Genomic DNA, 17,512 nt, shown 5'->3' on the forward strand with positions numbered 1-17,512 from the left:
CAAGGCCATACGGTGGTAACGAAGAAGTTCCTCTGTTTCTATAGTAGCTCATTGTAGCTATTTGCAGAGGGCAGGTTTGTTATCTTATTCGTTCCTCCATGAAACTCGCCCTTGATCATCATCCAATGTCAACTATCGTTCACCCGCCATTGTCGTCTCTCTTTCGTATCTGTGCTATCCATACGACGACTTGCTCCTGGTTTTCACTTGCTGCTACTACAGAGATACTCTTGGACGCTTAGAACGATGAGAGCGTCTGCTTATTATGGCTCTATACGTCATGCGAGCCTTCCAATGCCAGACATGTGGAATGGTACATCTCAATTGCTAACATTTCCAGCTAGTCCTCTCTAAATGGCTCGGAAAACCACTGCATCAGAGCAGCGTATAGATGCCAAACGACAGCTTACTCGGCCAGATCATCCTTTGCATTGATCCTTATACCAAACATGAAGCAAATAAGCGTAAATGTACGTCATCAAATCAACAACCGCCATTTTACACACTTGGTGTATGATGGTGATGACTTTTTTGAGGTTCCTCATCCGTTTCAAAACTTTTTGAGAGTGAGACACCTTCTTTTCCTTCTTCTCTCTCTTTATATTCTTCAAACAACATACCCTTTTTCTCAAATCAGCAACAGAAAAGAAGATACTAGATAGATAGAAAATGGCAGGATATAGTTTAGGACCTTACAGTTACTGGAGTGGTCTCACCCTTTCTCTTTTGACTATTGTTGGATTGTATATGCTCTTCACTGGCTCCGGCGAGCAGTTCAATGTTGGCAAATTACTTCAAGAAATCTCCCCTTTTGCTTGGGCCTTGACTGGTATGGGCCTTTGTATTGGTCTTTCCGTCACTGGCGCTGCCTGGTAAGCTCATGAAACCCTAAAACGCGCGACTTGCACATTTAACACATGGAAAATAAGGGGTATCTTTATTACAGGTTCTGCATTGTTGGGTGGTGCCGTCAAAACACCTCGTATTCAGTCCAGAAACTTGATTTCCATCATTTTCTGTGAAGTCGTAGCCATCTATGGTGTTATCATGGCCATTGTCTATTCTGCTAAATTGACTGATGTTCCTCCCGAAAACCTCTACTCCAACTCCAACTACTTTACTGGTAAGTGCACTTGTCAGAGGGAGAGAGAGAGAGAGAGAGAGAGAGAGAGAGAGACATGTTTCAATGCCAATAACGCTATGACATAGGCCATGCTATCTTTTGGGGCGGTTTAACTGTTGGTGTTTGTAATCTGTTGTGTGGTCTTTCCGTCGGCGTCACTGGATCAAGTGCTGCTTTAGCAGATGCTCAAAACCCTGAATTGTTTGTCAAGGTGTTGGTGGTTGAGATTTTTGGCTCTGTGCTTGGCCTCTTTGGCCTTATCGTTGGTCTATTGACTGTAAGTAGCATGTGCAAGTGGGTTTATGAAGGATGTTGTTTTCTCATGTTGTTTGTTGTATAGACGGGTAAAGCTGCCGATTTCCATTAAATGTATCAAAAACAAATCAAGCGTGTCATTTCATTAACAATAAAATATACATATACACACATCTATACGTTATGCTAGTCTATATAACCAAGTCAGTGCTTTCAAACAAGGAGGAAACGATGCTCATGTGCATGTCAAAAAAAAAGATAATGTAAGATCCGGTTCCTGGCTGCTTTGAAGATCAGTGTATACCCTGTTTGCATGTTATGCCTTGGCACAGTACTCTTCATTTCCAGATAGAATAAGCCTGCAAAGCCCTGATCAGCTTATTGAGCTTATAGTGATGATGAACTTGAGTATCGATCTGGCATCTAGGAGCAAACATTTGCACACTTTGAGAAACGCAGCTATGCAAATCACTTTTTGTCTGAGATTGCATTGCAAAGTCTAAAGATCTGCTTCTACTACAATTTCAATCCGACATATATAAGTTTACTATCTATTGCACCTAAAATCTCCAGCGTGTGCCTTGCAACCGCCATTACCTCACTAATAGGCTGTATCATTGTGCTATAATACAGCGATACAACAGTGCCATTCAATCTAATAATTCTAGCTGAATATGTAAATGCAGCAGCATACTCTGAATCAAGATTAATGCATGCAATGTCTTTACACCTTTGTATCTATCATAACAAAACCGCGCCTATTGGCAAGCAAATGTATAAAACACAGCCAAATCTGATATCTTTCAAGCATTCATATCTTGACGTGAAGACGTTTTTGAGCCATCGGAACGATGCCAAACGATTACTCTCGAGTAGCAGTAACTTCCTGACACCTTTGCTCAACTTTTTGAGGACCCAAAAAACATGGCCAAAAATCGACCCAAAACCATGAGGGATACCTCATGATTTTCATCAAAAATCAAACGATCGTGTTTTTTTTTACCTCAAAAACGAAGACTTTTACTATGGCATATATCAACTCAAACTGTTTCTCTTGATCCAAGGCAACCCCCCAAACTGTGTTTAAACGATCTTTATATGTAAAATCTGGACATTTTCGCCATAAGCGTCATTTCATATTTTCAAGGATTCTTCAATAAGTTTATTCAAAACACCTCTTTTATTTAGCACCATTGGAAGCGCCTTGAAAAGTATTCCACGAATGTATTAAGAAGTACTTTTTTTTTTTTTTTTTTTTTTTTTGTAGGGGAGACGAGCTCCAGTTTTTATTTAAAGTCCTTTAAATGTCGTGCTGAGGGATAGAAAAGACTGGATATAGAGACAAAGGATCGGATGGAAAATGGGTTGGAAAAAAAAAAGGTGACAGAAGAATGAACGAAAAGGTAAAACTGAATACTTACGAATCAAGATTTAACTCGGCATCCAAACGAGCAAGAGAGCGAGCAAGGCGAAGTTGAACGGTGTCAGCGATGAACGGGGTTCGGTCGAAGATCCAGCGCCAATGCGCTTGCCAAATTGTCAAAAGAGTAGTTGCGAATAGTTGAGGAATAGAGAGTTCATTGAACGAGAGAGAGGGATCACGATCAAGAAGAGGGGAAGAACAGAGTAAAGTTTGTTGTAAGAAATGAATCAGATCAACATCAGAGATTGATGGAGAAGCAGAAAGATAGGTGTGATACATGTATCGCCAGACCAGCAACTTGGGAGGACAGGAGAACAGAGCATGTGTGATATCCTCCGTGGGAGAGGCAGGGCAGATTGTACAGAGGTGAGAAGGGTGATTGTCAGGAACGCGTAGATGTAGGAGGGCTCTGGTGGGGATTTTTTCATATATAGCCCGATACCAGACCGTGCGAGCAGCAAGGGGAATTGCGAGTGTCCAGAATGAGCGCCATTGAGGAGGTTGGAGAGGAGAAAGAGAGGAGGAGGAAGAGGGTAGGTTTTTGCGTAGTTTTTTAAAAAAGCGGATGCTGTTGAGTGGCAACCGACTACGCGAAGGCGAGGAAGAAGGAGGGACGAAAATGCTACGGCAAAACGCCCGCAGAGAGGGAGGTTGATGAGGGTCTAGGGCTGGACGGGGAGCAATGAAGCATTGCTGTGCAAAGAAAGGTTGGAATATCAGTTGACGAGAATTGATGAAATCAGCAACACGTTGGGAGACAATAGGATGGCTAGCAAATTGGAAGGAAGAACGAACACGAAGCACCTGATGATCAGCATCTAACCGGAAAATGTCGCTTACAAGAAGCTTCTTTGCAACGTTGGAGCCGTCTAAGAGAAGATTCGGTGGTATAAAGCTAGATGAATAAAGAGTATTAGTAGTAGGTAGTGAATGTAAAAGAATATCATAGAGAGGAAGTGAGTAGCAAGTAACAGCATCAACGTATAAGTTATGACGCTCTGTTATCTGGAAAAGTGACAAACAGGACTGAAGATTAGTAATTGGATTGAGATAGCTGTGTCGACGGGATGGGCTTTGAGGAAACCACGACCGATGGCGAGCATAAGGCAACAAGAGATAGTAGAAGAAATGAGGGAAGACGGTGGAGGAGTAGCACCAAGAAAGAGTATAAGTTAAGACAGGAAGCGAAGGAGTGTTGTACTTGGAGAAGGCCGGAGAGTCAAGATATTGAAGTAATAGAGGGCACACCCAGTACCATTGCAGAGCTTGTTGTTGAGAGAGAGGATCTAGGAGCCCCAAACCACCGGCAGAGCGAGGTAAAGAGAGAGTAGCAAAAGAGAGTCTAGGGAATATACGAAAATTAATGAAGGCGGTACCCAGGCTTCGTAAAGAGAGCAACTGGGCCTTGGTAAATGTTGTGAGTCGTAAAACATGCCATAATTTGGAATAAATGAGTGAATTGAGAATGGTAGCACGGCCACGGATGGAGATGTTGCGTTGTGAGTGAAGAGCAATGGCATTTCGGATGGAATCATATAGTTTTTGAAAGGCAACATTGCGTTGAGTAATGCTGGAACAGATGGGATAACCGAGATAAATGAGGGGAGTGGCGGATGTTCGATCATGCCAGGCGTTTATGCCATAGGTTGCGAGTAAGGCTTGCCAAGTTGCTGAAGGATTGCCTGAGAGAGATGTAGCTACTGTCTTGTGATAGTTCAATAATGCGTTAGAAGCTTTCATATACATGGTGATGGCGGTCTGCAAGCGATGAAAGTCCTGCGTATCATGGAGATATACCAATGTATCATCCGCATATGCCAGGATTTTTACCGCCAGAGGTGTAGAGGCGGGAGAATCTGGAGGAGCAGGAGTATCAGGACTGACAGCAAGGCCGTCATTGTCCGGAAACAACTGTTGCATAGGAACTGAAATATCGTCAGATGTAGTTTGATTAGTAGGAGGTGGAGCTTCAGTATGCAGGTTGAAACCAGTAAACTGAGGATCTTGTTGAATGGAACGAAGGAAAGGATCAAAAGCAATGTTGAAAAGGAGGGGTGAGATGGGATCCCCTTGGCGGATACCACGTTGTTGGGTGATGGACGAGGTGGATATGTGGCCGTTAATGTTGATGTGAATTTGCGTAGAGAAGAGAAGGGTTATTAATGAATGGATAATGTTAGTAGGAAGGTTAAATCGTTGCATCACCGCCCGAAGGTAGTCAGGGTGGATGCGATCATACGCTTTCTCTTGATCCAAGAGCAGCGCAATACTGTCCGATGAAGTTTCAGCAGCAATGAGACGAGTGTTGTTGAGAATCATACCATTATCACCGATAAAACGACCAGGCATGAATCCAGACTGTTGGGGGCATATGATCTTGTTCATGAAGGGCATAAGGCGTTGATTAAGCAATCGTGTGAAGATCTTGGCATCACAGCAAATCAAAGAAAGAGGACGCCAATTCTTGAGGTTGGAGAGGTCGCCAGACTTGGGTAGTAAACAAATGCAAGTTTGCAACCAGCTGGAAGGGAAGATACCCAGGTTGAGGGCATCATTAAACACCTTAACAGCAAGTTGGGCGGCCTTCTGGTGGTTGAAGATAATGTTGAGAATGGGGTAAGGTAAACCGTCGATACCAGGACTGGATTGGAACTTGGTACGATGAGTACCAGTCAATAAGTCGGCAATGGTGAAAGGTTGCTGAAGGGTATCATGATCGGCATCCGCGATGGTGTCAGAATCCGGAATAGTGGCACACAGAGAGTCGATACTCGCTGAATCCACGGCATCACAGGAGTATAATGCTGCATAGAAACTAGAGGCTGCTGTCTGCATTGAAGAGGGGTCAGTGCATAATGAGTTAGTAACTGGATTGATGAGGCTAGTAATCGCCTTTTTGACCGCACGAGTGGCAATGGTACGTTTGAGGTATCCGGCAGAGGTTTCTCCCTGCTCGCGCCAATGTTTACCAGCACGTAATCGTAAGTTGGAAGCTATCTCCCGTTGAAGAATACCTATCTGCTTTTCAATAGTCGAGAGTAGAGGAGCGCGGATCCGAGGATCTGTATATTGTCGACAGATGCGATTGCGTTTACGTTGGAGTCGTTTGGATTGACGTTCCAAGGCACTACTTCTATCACGACTGACTCGACGAACAATTTCTTGCACCAAGGTTTTGAGAGCATCCCAATTGTCCTGTGGGGAAGCAGGAGGAATAGAGGCGGCGATATCGATAGAGGCAGAGATCTCCAAGGTATTGAAAAAGTCATCAAGAGCTGTAAACAGTTGGTCAATGAAATATGGGTTAGTCGAAAGATTTGGGTTAGCACGCCAAAGGCCTGATCCCTGACGATCCGAAGAAAAGACAAATCGAGCCCGTAGTAGAGCATGATCCGTCCAGGAGGAGTCAAGGAACATAATTTCAGACGAATGTAGATGTTGAAATAGGAAATTAGAAGCATAAAGGTAATCGATAGTAGATTGACCAGTTCGTCTACGATAGGTTGGTAATAGAGGACCCTCTTCCCTGGAATGAGTGCATTCAAAGAGGTGGGTATTGATGAGTCGGTGGAAGTGTCTGTGAATAGCAGCTCCTGAAGTAATATTGTCAGTATCAAGTTCCGGATCATCACTATCGTCGGTCAGATAGGAGGTAGCATGGTAGTTGAAATCGCCCATCAGAAGCATGGGAGAAAGATTGGAAGGATCAGAATCGAGCAAGGTAGATAAAGAGGATAGGGATTCCCGAGAGGTTGAAGAAGGAATGTCGAAAAGGGGCAACGTTAGTAGGTCTCTGAAGAACCGAACTCGGGGTGAGTACTGGGCTGGGGCATAAACATTAAGGAGCGTAAAGGGTGGAAACAACGCATTGGCATGGACAACCTTACAGGCAATGATGCGTTGATCTAGATCTAAGTCTAACGAATGTAATTGAATTAAAGGATTGAATGAAATAATACCACAATGTTGGGTCCATAAGGTGTCATGAGCTTGAAATTGTAAATTGAGTTGATCTTGAACTGCCTCGACTGCATGTGATTCTTGAACACAGAGGATGTCCAAATGTAAGGAACGGAGGTATCGGATGAAGTCAGAGCTAATCTCGGGCGTAGATGCTTTGACGAGATTGCGGCAGTTCAAGGAAGCTATATTTAGATTGTGATTGTGCATAAAAGAATTAGTATTCGTGTCATAATGGGGCATATTATTCGCATAGTTGGGTGATTCAAAGGTAGTAGTACTCATTAGACCAAGGGGGCTGAGACGCCGTCAGCTGGGCTAATAGAGGAAGAGGAGGCAGCAGGTTGGGAAGTAGAATCTTGAGAAGCAGGAGCATCATCCATGTTAACATCATCCGTTGAAGAAGATGAGGCAGTCTTGGATGCCTTGGCAGGGTAGATCTCACGGTAAAATGTTTGATACATAGTCTCGGATATCCATTTTCGTTTGAAGCAGAAGTCGCGAGCGACGGCCAATTTGATGTTGGGAGTGTTGAGGCGTTTAATCATGCGGAGCAAACGTTCTTGGTGAATGCGTGCCGCCTCAGACTGCAAAAAGAGCGGATCAGCATGGTTGGCGTACTTGGGATCCCTGAGGATGGTGGGTGCACAAGGGTCGAAGTCGGTAATCCGTTGAGAGTCAGGGAGTTGAGCCATTGCTTCCACGACAGTGGAGGCATAGTCGTTGTGAACTAAGAAACTAATGATGTTATTAGTAGGGTAATGGATATCAAGAATGCGGCTTTGAGATAAACCAAGCACCTGGAAACCCGCACGGACTTTCGAGATGGCTTCACGTCCACGAGAGGTGAAGTACAGGAATTGGTAACCGTGGGTCGTCGAGGGAAGAGAGTAGAACCGGCTAACCTGCTCTAAAGTCAATGGCCGTTTGGCTTTGGCCTTGGGAGCTGGTTTGGTGGATGTGGAAGCCTTGGGCTTGGAATCCTTGCGTTTAGTAACGGCTGGAGCTGCTTCATCCGCTGGTGGTTTGGCAGCCATATCTGCCCATAGAGAGGCTGAGGTGCCCTCGGAGCTCCTTTCGAGCACCGGCGTAGTAGCAGATGGAGGTGTCGAGGTTTGATTGGCAGCCGACTTGAGTTGCGCAATCTCGTGGTGGGCTTTATCCAAAGCCAGTTGGAGTTCCTGGTTCTTTTTGATCAATTCTTGAGTCTGTTTGATCAAAGCTTGGTTCTGTTCCAGTTGTGAGTCGTGAGTCTGCAAGTGAGTGGTGACAGAGGCAAGACGTGAATAGATCTCCTGAATCCAAGTGGGCATCAGGGGAGACTGATGGATTTCGTCTGGTTTAGGTGGGTGCATGCCTTCAAGGAAGGCAGGTGGGTTGATCGCATTAGTGGAAGGCTCAACGACCATATTGATAGTGGAGCTGGTGGGAGCGGTTGTAGGTGCAGGAGCAACGGGTGTTGCAATATTCATAGTGTCCATAAAGTCAGTAGTAGGTGCTTGGCTTCGCGGTGATCTACGTAAAGGTACCGTGGTAGCTTTGATAGTGGAGTGGCGCCGCTTCCTAGAAGCAACGGGAAGTTTAGAGGTTCGGTTGTCGGTTGTCGTCTGTTTGGCTAAAGTAAGACGGGAGTTGGAGGTAACGGTAGGTGTCGGCTGGCTTGACAGACCTGACTGGCTTGTTGTAACTGTGTTTGTTGTCGGTTTTGTTTGGATCTTTACTGCTTGATGATGTTGTTTTCGGGGTTTAAAAGGCCCTAAAAACAATTTAGACGAAAGAAAGGTCATGTATTAAGAAGTACGGGCTGATCATCACAGTTTCTATAGTCATATCTTATAAAATAGATTAAAGAAGTCGAAAAAAGACCAAATTTGTCCAATCCTGAAAAGAAAAAAAAAATATTCTGAGTTTGAATTGATTTGGCGCTGTAGCAGGCTGACCAAATTTCCTTTTGACGATGACAATGATGATTAGGATGATGCAAATGAAATGGGGAGCATCAACTGGAAAGGATTATCGCTCAATCTCAATGTTTTCTTTTTCTCTTGTTGGGCATTTTTATATCTGATAACTCCAGTCAGCGTGGTTCATCACCAAAATATATGTAATTACAGCTTCCTAAATACGCTTTGCAGCATTTCAATATGGCATAAAGTATATTATTACATGATTTATCGGTTCACAAGCGTAGCAATAAATTGATTGTTATTTTTTATTCATCGTTTTATCCAAGGAAAAACTTCCACTAATAATACTGACATGTGCAAGTGTCATTCTATCGATTCAAGCAAGTTTAAAGAGGGTTTTCACCAGTGTACAAGGGATTGCCAATGATCTACCCATATCAATGAATACAATATCAACTGAATCTGATTAGACACACATACCTCGACCCAGTAATCATCCGGGTCAGCAACGAAAGCTACAGTGTGAATACCACCCTCAGTTGGCTTTTTGTGAAATTTGACACCCAAAGATTCAAGACGTTTGCATGCCTCTTTGAGATCATCCACAAGCACAGAAGTATGGCCAAACCCTCTACCAACATCATCTTTATTACCATTGTTGTAAGCAAAACCAGGTTGATTTTCGGTACCCCAATTGCTTTATGAATTGTTAGCTTAGTTGCCACCTTGTCACCCCCCCCCCCCACCACCACCTCATTCACTTACTGAAGTAGCTCAATGACACCACTATGAGAGAATGCTAATCTAAGTTTCTCTTTTTGAGTTTCAGGAACGGCATTCACGAAAGCTAAAAAGTAGAGAGTTGCCTTTGCATCTGGTAGGTCATGCTTTGTAATGTACCTGCCGTTCTTTTGGTGAGCAGTGCGACGTCTATAAAGTAACCGCTGCATCAAACTTACTTCATGCCCAAGATCTCGGTGTAGAATTTGACGGATGCTTGAGGATCCTTCACACGAAGCATTGTGTGATTGAAAGAGTATTTTGATGTGTCAGTAGTCATTGATGTTTCAGTGCAACCAAGTTGATTGAAAAGAGAAAGAGTTTGTTTTGTGTTTGATCTTTTATATCCATGATACACTTGCTTCTCCGCGGTTAGATGCTTATTAATTGATGTATGTAGGGACAACGTTTCACTTTGTTTCTTATGTAATAACTTTCCCTGTCTCCCTGCGTTTCTTTTCTCAAACGCGTCTCTAAAGACCTCATGTATACTGATTATAGAGCATCCCGGTTAACGACTCATTTAATATTGCATCATTGGTATGCTCTGCCTTCCAGCCTAGCGACATCTGGTAAAGAGCAGGATGCTGCGTGAAACTTATCTCTTTTGTTGCCTAGAATACTGTCCAGATTTACCAAAGTTTGCATGGTGCGTTTGACCGTCAAAAACGATGAATGCCAATGATGTCTGTTGTATGTATATAATATGTTTGATAGAATAGAGCAGTCGTTCAGAAAGGGATCACTACACGACGAATTACGCGCTAGTTACACCAGAGTCTTTATTCCTGCTTTCAAAAAAAAACCTACAATTTGCAACTGCGGATTACAACCTCTTTTTGATTCTTTTTTAATTTCTGCTTCACCATGGTGATTTCTGTAAGAATTATCAATTTGGATCATTACATGGCGGATCCAGGCCCATTGGATCGTTCATACACACCGTTCAGTGACAAACGGCTGGTCAAAGTGCCTGTATTACGCATTTTTGGATCCACCAAACTGGGCCAAAAAGTCTGTCTTCATATACATCAGGTAAGTTTGGGGAGGCTACTGACCGAAAACTGAATGCATTGACCACTCCATCACTTAGGTGTTTCCCTATTTTTTTATACCGTACGATATCCCAGTTGAATACGCTACAGATCAAGAGATACAAAAGGACATTTTTCAGTTTGGAAAGGATTTGAATGAAGCCATGGATTTAGCAAGGCCGCAAAAGGAGCCGAATCAGCATATAGCCGCTATTGTGCTTGTGAAAGGCGTACCCTTTTACGGTTACCACATTGGCTATCGAACCTATCTCAAGATTTACATGACCAACCCTTACGAAAAGCATCAAATGTTGGAGATATTGCAGTCGGGAGCGATCCAAAATGCATCATTTCAGCCGCATGAAGCCCACTTGAACTTTGAACTTCAATTCTTGATGGATCATAACCTGTACGGTATGGATTGGATTCACATTGAGGAACATAACATATCGCCTTCCCTGAAGATCCAGTTTCGATTGCCCTTGCTGGACGAACCAAAAGCTAATTACCATATTTCTCAGTCCTCGACGACGTCCAGTGGCCATAGCACCCTATCTCCTCATTTTATACCACTTCAGCAACAACAAGAAGAAGGTGTGTATACAGCGAAAACCATTCCGTTTGCATTTCAGTCAAATGCTGTGCCCAAAAGTAGCTACTGCGAGCTTGAGTTAGATATCACTGGCATGTCCATCCGGAATAGACATGATTTAAAGGAGAGGAGCATACACACCAGTTTGATGCGAGAGAAACAAGTGCAGGCTGAAGCCCTTCAAGGTACTGAGGAAGAGTCCAGGAAGAAGTTGGTATTGTCACTACGAAGCATCTGGGCGGATGAGACGAATCGACGCAAATCCAGAGGCATCGCAGATCCGATTCCGCCTGTTGCACAGTTGGATGAGCGAGAACCTCGAAAGCCATGGACGGCAGAACCGACGCTCAGACGACTGATGGAGAAAATGATGACAGGCCATCCCTTTGACCAAGTATCCGAAACGCAGCAGCCTTCGGTTCTTGTGCCCAAAGTGATGACCGTATTTGAAGCCATTGAGGCATTGTACCCAACTGAATACTTTGAATACGAATCAAGTCAGCATACAGCATCTCAAGCATCAGCAATACAGCATACACCTACAAGAACAGATGAATTGAGTCTCGTAGATCTACCTTCTTCTACTGTAAATCTATCTATGAATATGACACCTGCTCAAATATCGCCGCATCGAAATCCAAATAACAACGTCTCTTCTGATTTCAATGTATCAGCTACTCCTTCACGCTATCGAGGACTGAGCGTGCAATCGCAACTCGACAAATCCATCATTCATACCTTTATGGAGGACGTCAACTCTTCATTCCATCAAGAGGATGTCGAGGATTCTGACTCGCGCAGCAATGAGGAACAAGAGCAAGAAGAGGACGCCCTTGTCCAACAAGAAGAGAACGATGAATTTGAATTTAGCAATGAGGACAGCTTGCGTATCAGCGATATTGCTCGTTGGTTGGAGGAAACAGAGAGAGGAGAGAGCAAAGATAAGATGAAAAAGCACAATACGCAAGTGATAGTCTACGATAATGATGACGGGGAGCCCGTTGTTTATGAACCGAGGAAATTGGATATCTTGGCTGAAGTGCAAAAGATGGATAGCTTATTGGCAACTGAGCATGTACATAAACCAAAGAAGAGTATACTGGAGTTTATAGAAGAGGACGACAAGGAAGAAAAAGCTGACCAAGAGGTACATCAAGATCAGCAGCAGGACGAGCTTAAGCAGAAAGACGACAAGCAACAGGGAGAAGAAAATGTAGATCAAGCCCCCTTTCAATTAAGTGATAGTCCACCCGACCCAATGTAAATACGTTGCCATTTACTATGCACACAAGGAAACTAACGTGTATTTAGGGCTCGCGTAACGAGGAGTCGTCTCTTTATGCGCAGGATCAACCAGCTAGATGGATCTGGAGATCAGCAAGAAGGCAGCAGCAAGAAGAAGCGATTGAGGTCAGCTGCTGAACGTTGGGAAGAAGAGAAGCAATCACTCAAGAAAATGAGATTAAAGATGGCAACACAGCGATCGCTGAAAAAAGACGAACGCACTGTATCAGCACCACCCAAAATAGCGCCTCAGACAACACCCACAAACACTGAGACGACAAGAGCCAAGAGCACTGATGATATACATCCAAAGGGCATGCAAAGAGTTACTGTGGTAGTCTCTTTGCCAAAACAAAGAAAAAAAAAGAACAAGAACAAGATAGTAGAGGATTTGGAAGAGTGGGTTGCTGAAGCATCTCCACCAAAGGCAACCGAACCTGAGCGAACGAGGAATGTTGAGCCAACTGCATATCCTGAACCAAAAGTCATTATCAGAAAGAGCGACCTAATGGATCAGGTACACGAGCGCAATGAAGAGGATATGGCAGAGAGTGATGTCGATCAAGAGATATCCAAGATACTGCACAACGAAGAGGTCAAGCCAGTCGAACCGACTGCAACTCTTGCATCGGACCAGCCTTTCACCTTTTCATCACTCATTGAACAGTTCTCTCAAACACAGACAATCACAAAGGAGTTTACTTATCGATACGACCCTCCCAAAATCAATACAGACGACCTTCCCAAAGAAGGTGTTGCGTATCGAGAGCCATTTTACAGCAATCCAAGCGACGTGCCTCGTTTTCCAACTGTGTTTGCCGATAAAGAATTCAAGCTACCTACTGTAGGCCTTGCCGCGCTGAAAGAGTTCCAAAGCGTGTATACTACATCTATTCCAGAGGGAGCGCATATGACCATTAAAGCGTGGAGCCCCAGCCAGAATCCTCCTTCTTTCAAGCAAGTGCAAGATTGGATGCAGACTGAGGAATACGCCAACTACAAGCCCAAGCAGCAGCAGCAGCAGCAACATGATAGCAAAACTCAGTTGCATCATCCCACATACAGTAACACATTCAACTTTAAGTTTTCTGCAAGCAAACCTGCGAACAAAGTGAAGCGTATTCGTGATTACATTGATTATTTCAGCTTGGAAATCCACGTCAATACCAGAGATCAACTGCTGCCTGACCCAGAGCTCGATGCTGTGCAGCTCATCTTTTGGTGCTTACAGACGGAAGATTTGCGGGTTACTTCCAACGGGTATCAAGAGGGAAACTACATTGGCGTGCTTGCCTTGAAGGGCTTTGACATTTCCAGAATAGGTATCTGCAATTCACGTCTCGTGGTGGACTATGCTGACACAGAGGAGCAGCTGTTTAGCTTGTTGATAGAAAAAATTAGATACTACGATCCTGACATGTTGGTAGGATACGAGGTGCAGAGTGCGTCATGGGGCTACTTGATAGAACGAGGAGCGCAGCTGGGCTACCATCTTTTGGATGAGCTCTCTCGCGTCATGGCAACCACGGACGCAATCAAGCGAGATCAATGGGGCTACAAAAAGGCGTCCGTGTACAGAGTGACTGGAAGACACATGCTCAACGTCTGGCGCATGATGAAGAGTGAATTGACCTTGACAAGCTATACGTTTGAAAATATCGCTTATAACCTGCTACATGATCGAGTGCCTCACTATTCGCATGCTACACTGACCAGTTGGTATACCAAGGGCCCTGCTGTTCTCAAGTATCGTTTGTTCAAGTATTACATGAAACGGGTGCAACTGAATCTGGACATGCTGGATGCTTCTCAAGTAGTGAGTCGCACATGTGAATCTGCTCGCGTCTATGGTATCGACTTTTATGCTGTTATTTCAAGAGGATCGCAGTATAATGTGGAGTCCATCATGTTTCGTATAGCCAAACCAGAGAACTTTGTGCTGATCACGCCCAGTCGCTCACAAGTGGCGTCTCAACGATCATTGGAGATTCTACCGTTGATCATGGAACCTATCACTCAGTTTTATAGTAGTCCTATGGTAGTGTTGGATTTTCAGAGCTTGTATCCGTCCATCATGATTGCGTACAACTATTGGTAAGTCTGCTGTGCTTTAGTGAGTCGAGATGGTGACTGAGCTTTGCTTTGGTTAGCTACTCTACTTGTTTGGGAAGAATAGGGAAGCCAGGTGAACCCTCCAGATTTGGCGTATTGCCTTCATTTGAGCCTGATGATGGCCTCTTGGATACATTGAAAGACCATATCAATGGTAACATGTGATAGTAAATACAGTGTATACAGCGCTAACAATCTCTGTTAGTATCTCCAAATGGCATCATGTTTGTCAAGCCAGAAATTCGAAAGAGTTTGTTGGCCAAAATGCTATCAGAATTGCTGGACACAAGAGTCATGATCAAGCGAGCTATGAAAGACTACACGGAAGATCCAGTAAGTGGCACTCATAGAGAAAAAAAGAGGGATGATTATGTAACGTGTATTCTGTTTTTAGGGTCTTCTTCGCATGCTGGATGCTAAACAATTGACGTTGAAGCTGCTTGCCAACGTGACCTATGGATACACATCTGCCTCATTCTCTGGTAGAATGCCTTCAGTCGAAATAGCTGATAGTATCGTAGCTGCAGGAAGAGAGACTTTGGAAAGAGTAAGTATACTAGTCAACAGGTTCAACACACACACACACACACACTTACACCGCTAGCAGTCTATCAAGTTGATCAACGAAACAGAAAAATGGGGAGCGCGCGTCGTCTATGGCGATACAGACAGTATGTTCATCTACTTTCCAGGCAAAACCAAAGACGAGGCATTTACACTAGGAAACGAAATTGCCGAGACCATTACCAAACAAAACCCTGCTCCTGTCAAGCTCAAGTTTGAAAAAGTGTATCATCCGGCTGTGTTGTTGGCAAAGAAGCGATACGTTGGTTTCAAATATGAACATCCTAGCGATATAGAGCCCGTATTCGAGGCAAAAGGCATTGAAACTGTAAGAAGAGACGGCACACCTGCCACACAGAAAATGCTGGAGTCTTGCCTAAAGTAAGTAGCGTGTGATTAGCAACTGATCTTGTTGCTCATATATCACATAGAATACTGTTTCGTACACAAGACATGTCAGAGCTAAAGGCCTTTCTATACAACCAATGGACCAAGATACTATCGAACCGAGTGCTGCTTCAAGATTTCATCATCTCCAAGGAGGTCAGAATGGGAACATACTCCAGTCGAGGTGGTCCCAACGGCGCATTGATTGCTCAGGCGCAAATGGACACAGATGCAAGAGCTGAACCCCAGTATGGAGAACGAGTTCCGTACGTTGTCGTGTATCGTGGCCCCAATGCAAAGCTCAAGGACAAAGTGGTTCCACCTGAAACTTTACTGAATGATAGGTAAAATGCTCTTGTATTATACTTGTGCCTGCGTGCTGACGCTTGCATTTTGTAGTTCCTTGAGACTGGATGCTGAATACTATATCAGAAAGCAAATTATCCCTCCCTTGAGCCGAGTATTCAACTTGATGGGTGTTGGTGAGCTGGACTATCCGAGTGATACCCACCTATGATTAACATTCAAAGCTCTTTTCATAGACATACTGTCCTGGTACGATTCAATGCCTCGCTCACAAAAGATAGCAGCCATGAACCTTGCGTTAAGCACTGAACATCAAGCTAGAAACCCCACAAGAATTGATCAGTATTATTTGAGCTCTCATTGCATTGTGTGTAGAAAGATAGCAGATCAAGGTATGTGTGTGTGTGTGTGAAATATCCCCAGTCTATGGTATTCATACGTGTTAGCTATCTGTAATCAATGCAAGCAAAATACGAGCAGCACTGTTTTTACATTATTATCAAGGCAACAGATGTCTCAAAACAAATTTAGAAAGATAGTGCAAGCTTGTCAAGAGTGTTCCAATCTATCTCCTTTGGATGCCATGACAGTCGTAGAACAGGAACAACCTTACGCAGATATACCATGCGACTCTTTGGACTGCCCTAAATTCTACGAACGACTCAAGGCAAAAGAAGATGTTAGAGTAACCAGCAGTTACGATACCCTCATTGACACGTTAGATACCCCACAAACTTGACACACCTTATATCCCGCTAAATGATCCCCTTCTACTCTCCTCCCACCACCACCCTTGCAGACGCTATCACACTCTCTCTAATGCTGTTTGGTTGCATTTGCACATAGACATTGAACACGAGTAAATCTTACAATGAATACGCAATCCAATCTCAATGTCGATGAATCTCCACAGAATACCAGACAACAAACACAAATCAATACAATGATAGTCTTCTTTCTAAACAATGTCGATCGATACATATATACTACATTCGATTATTTATTGAAAGATCTGGCTGTTGTGTGTATGGAAAGAGTTGATTATAAAATAATTTAGTTCTTGGGAGGAACGACGAATTTCTATTAGATGAAAAAAAAAAGCCATCAATATCCATACATTTCAGTACCCAACAAGTCTCACACAACTTACTTGTTCCTTTTGAACACCATTCTCCCACTTGGCAAACTTGAGGTTGTTGGCATCACGACGGAGAGCAACAGCACGAACATCGTCCTTCAAGGAGTTACGGACGGCACGAGCACAGATGTTGGCATATTGAAGGTAACTAAATGATTCAAAAAGAAAAAAAAAAGAAAAGATAATTAGCAATGTCATCCAACAAAGCATGTAAGCTTGTACACATACGAGATACCGGCGGCTTTCCAGGCAGACATTTTTTATATTGAAACTGTTAAGTAAAGAAAAAGGTGTAAAAAAAAAAAAAAACAAAATCAAGCACCTGGATTTTGTTTTTCTGTTTATTACGGGGTTCTATTATGAGAGGACAGGGCTTTTTTCTGGTGGGTGTGGGTGTGTGGTGGAGCCTTGTTTCGCCCTCCCCATGCCTGGGCCACTAAAAATGTGGGATTGCAATGCACCCACAATTGATGACGTTTGATATGTGTATAGTCAAATGTGATTGATTTGATCAATTTTATTGCAAAATGGTGAATTAAGACGAAATCAAGGGAGAAAAAACAAATTTATATAAAGTGAAATTTCATGCTAGTTTATAGATCAATTGGATCTTTTTTAAATCTTCATTTAATATTTTGTAGAAAGGA

The 17,512-nt window shown here is 43.5% G+C and overlaps 5 protein-coding genes across 5 annotated transcripts; 2 read left to right on the top strand and 3 right to left on the bottom strand.

Moving 5' to 3' along the window:
• Positions 1 to 669: 669 nt before the first annotated feature.
• Positions 670 to 1,490, top strand: ATC70_012847 (uncharacterized protein; the record flags this gene model as incomplete). Its single annotated transcript, XM_064832017.1, has 4 exons — positions 670 to 872; positions 930 to 1,123; positions 1,210 to 1,400; positions 1,464 to 1,490. The coding sequence occupies 4 exons, from the start codon at positions 670 to 672 to the stop codon at positions 1,488 to 1,490; spliced, it is 615 nt and encodes a 204-aa protein (XP_064678297.1).
• Positions 1,491 to 2,795: 1,305 nt separating this feature from the next.
• ATC70_012848 (uncharacterized protein) lies at positions 2,796 to 7,004 on the bottom strand (the record flags this gene model as incomplete). The annotated part of the gene is made up of 1 exon (XM_064832018.1): positions 2,796 to 7,004. The coding sequence occupies one exon, from the start codon at positions 7,002 to 7,004 to the stop codon at positions 2,796 to 2,798; it is 4,209 nt and encodes a 1,402-aa protein (XP_064678298.1).
• Positions 7,005 to 7,045: 41 nt separating this feature from the next.
• Positions 7,046 to 8,548, bottom strand: ATC70_012849 (uncharacterized protein; the record flags this gene model as incomplete). Its single annotated transcript, XM_064832019.1, has 1 exon — positions 7,046 to 8,548. One exon carries the CDS (start codon positions 8,546 to 8,548, stop codon positions 7,046 to 7,048), a length of 1,503 nt encoding a protein of 500 aa, XP_064678299.1.
• A 506-nt stretch (positions 8,549 to 9,054) lies between these two features.
• Positions 9,055 to 9,728, bottom strand: VPS33_1 (Vacuolar protein-sorting-associated protein 33; the record flags this gene model as incomplete). The annotated part of the gene is made up of 4 exons (XM_064832020.1): positions 9,055 to 9,096; positions 9,149 to 9,365; positions 9,434 to 9,568; positions 9,628 to 9,728. 4 exons carry the CDS (start codon positions 9,726 to 9,728, stop codon positions 9,055 to 9,057), a joined length of 495 nt encoding a protein of 164 aa, XP_064678300.1.
• Positions 9,729 to 10,315: 587 nt separating this feature from the next.
• VPS33_2 (Vacuolar protein-sorting-associated protein 33) lies at positions 10,316 to 16,466 on the top strand (the record flags this gene model as incomplete). The annotated part of the gene is made up of 11 exons (XM_064832021.1): positions 10,316 to 10,483; positions 10,542 to 12,334; positions 12,386 to 14,452; positions 14,509 to 14,624; positions 14,676 to 14,803; positions 14,865 to 15,017; positions 15,078 to 15,415; positions 15,466 to 15,765; positions 15,821 to 15,903; positions 15,964 to 16,119; positions 16,174 to 16,466. 11 exons carry the CDS (start codon positions 10,316 to 10,318, stop codon positions 16,464 to 16,466), a joined length of 5,595 nt encoding a protein of 1,864 aa, XP_064678301.1.
• Between the last annotated feature and the right edge of the window lie 1,046 nt (positions 16,467 to 17,512).

Source organism: Mucor velutinosus (genome assembly GCF_035048745.1).
Source record: "Mucor velutinosus strain NIH1002 chromosome Unknown tig00001569, whole genome shotgun sequence".
Taxonomy (NCBI): domain Eukaryota; kingdom Fungi; phylum Mucoromycota; class Mucoromycetes; order Mucorales; family Mucoraceae; genus Mucor; species Mucor velutinosus.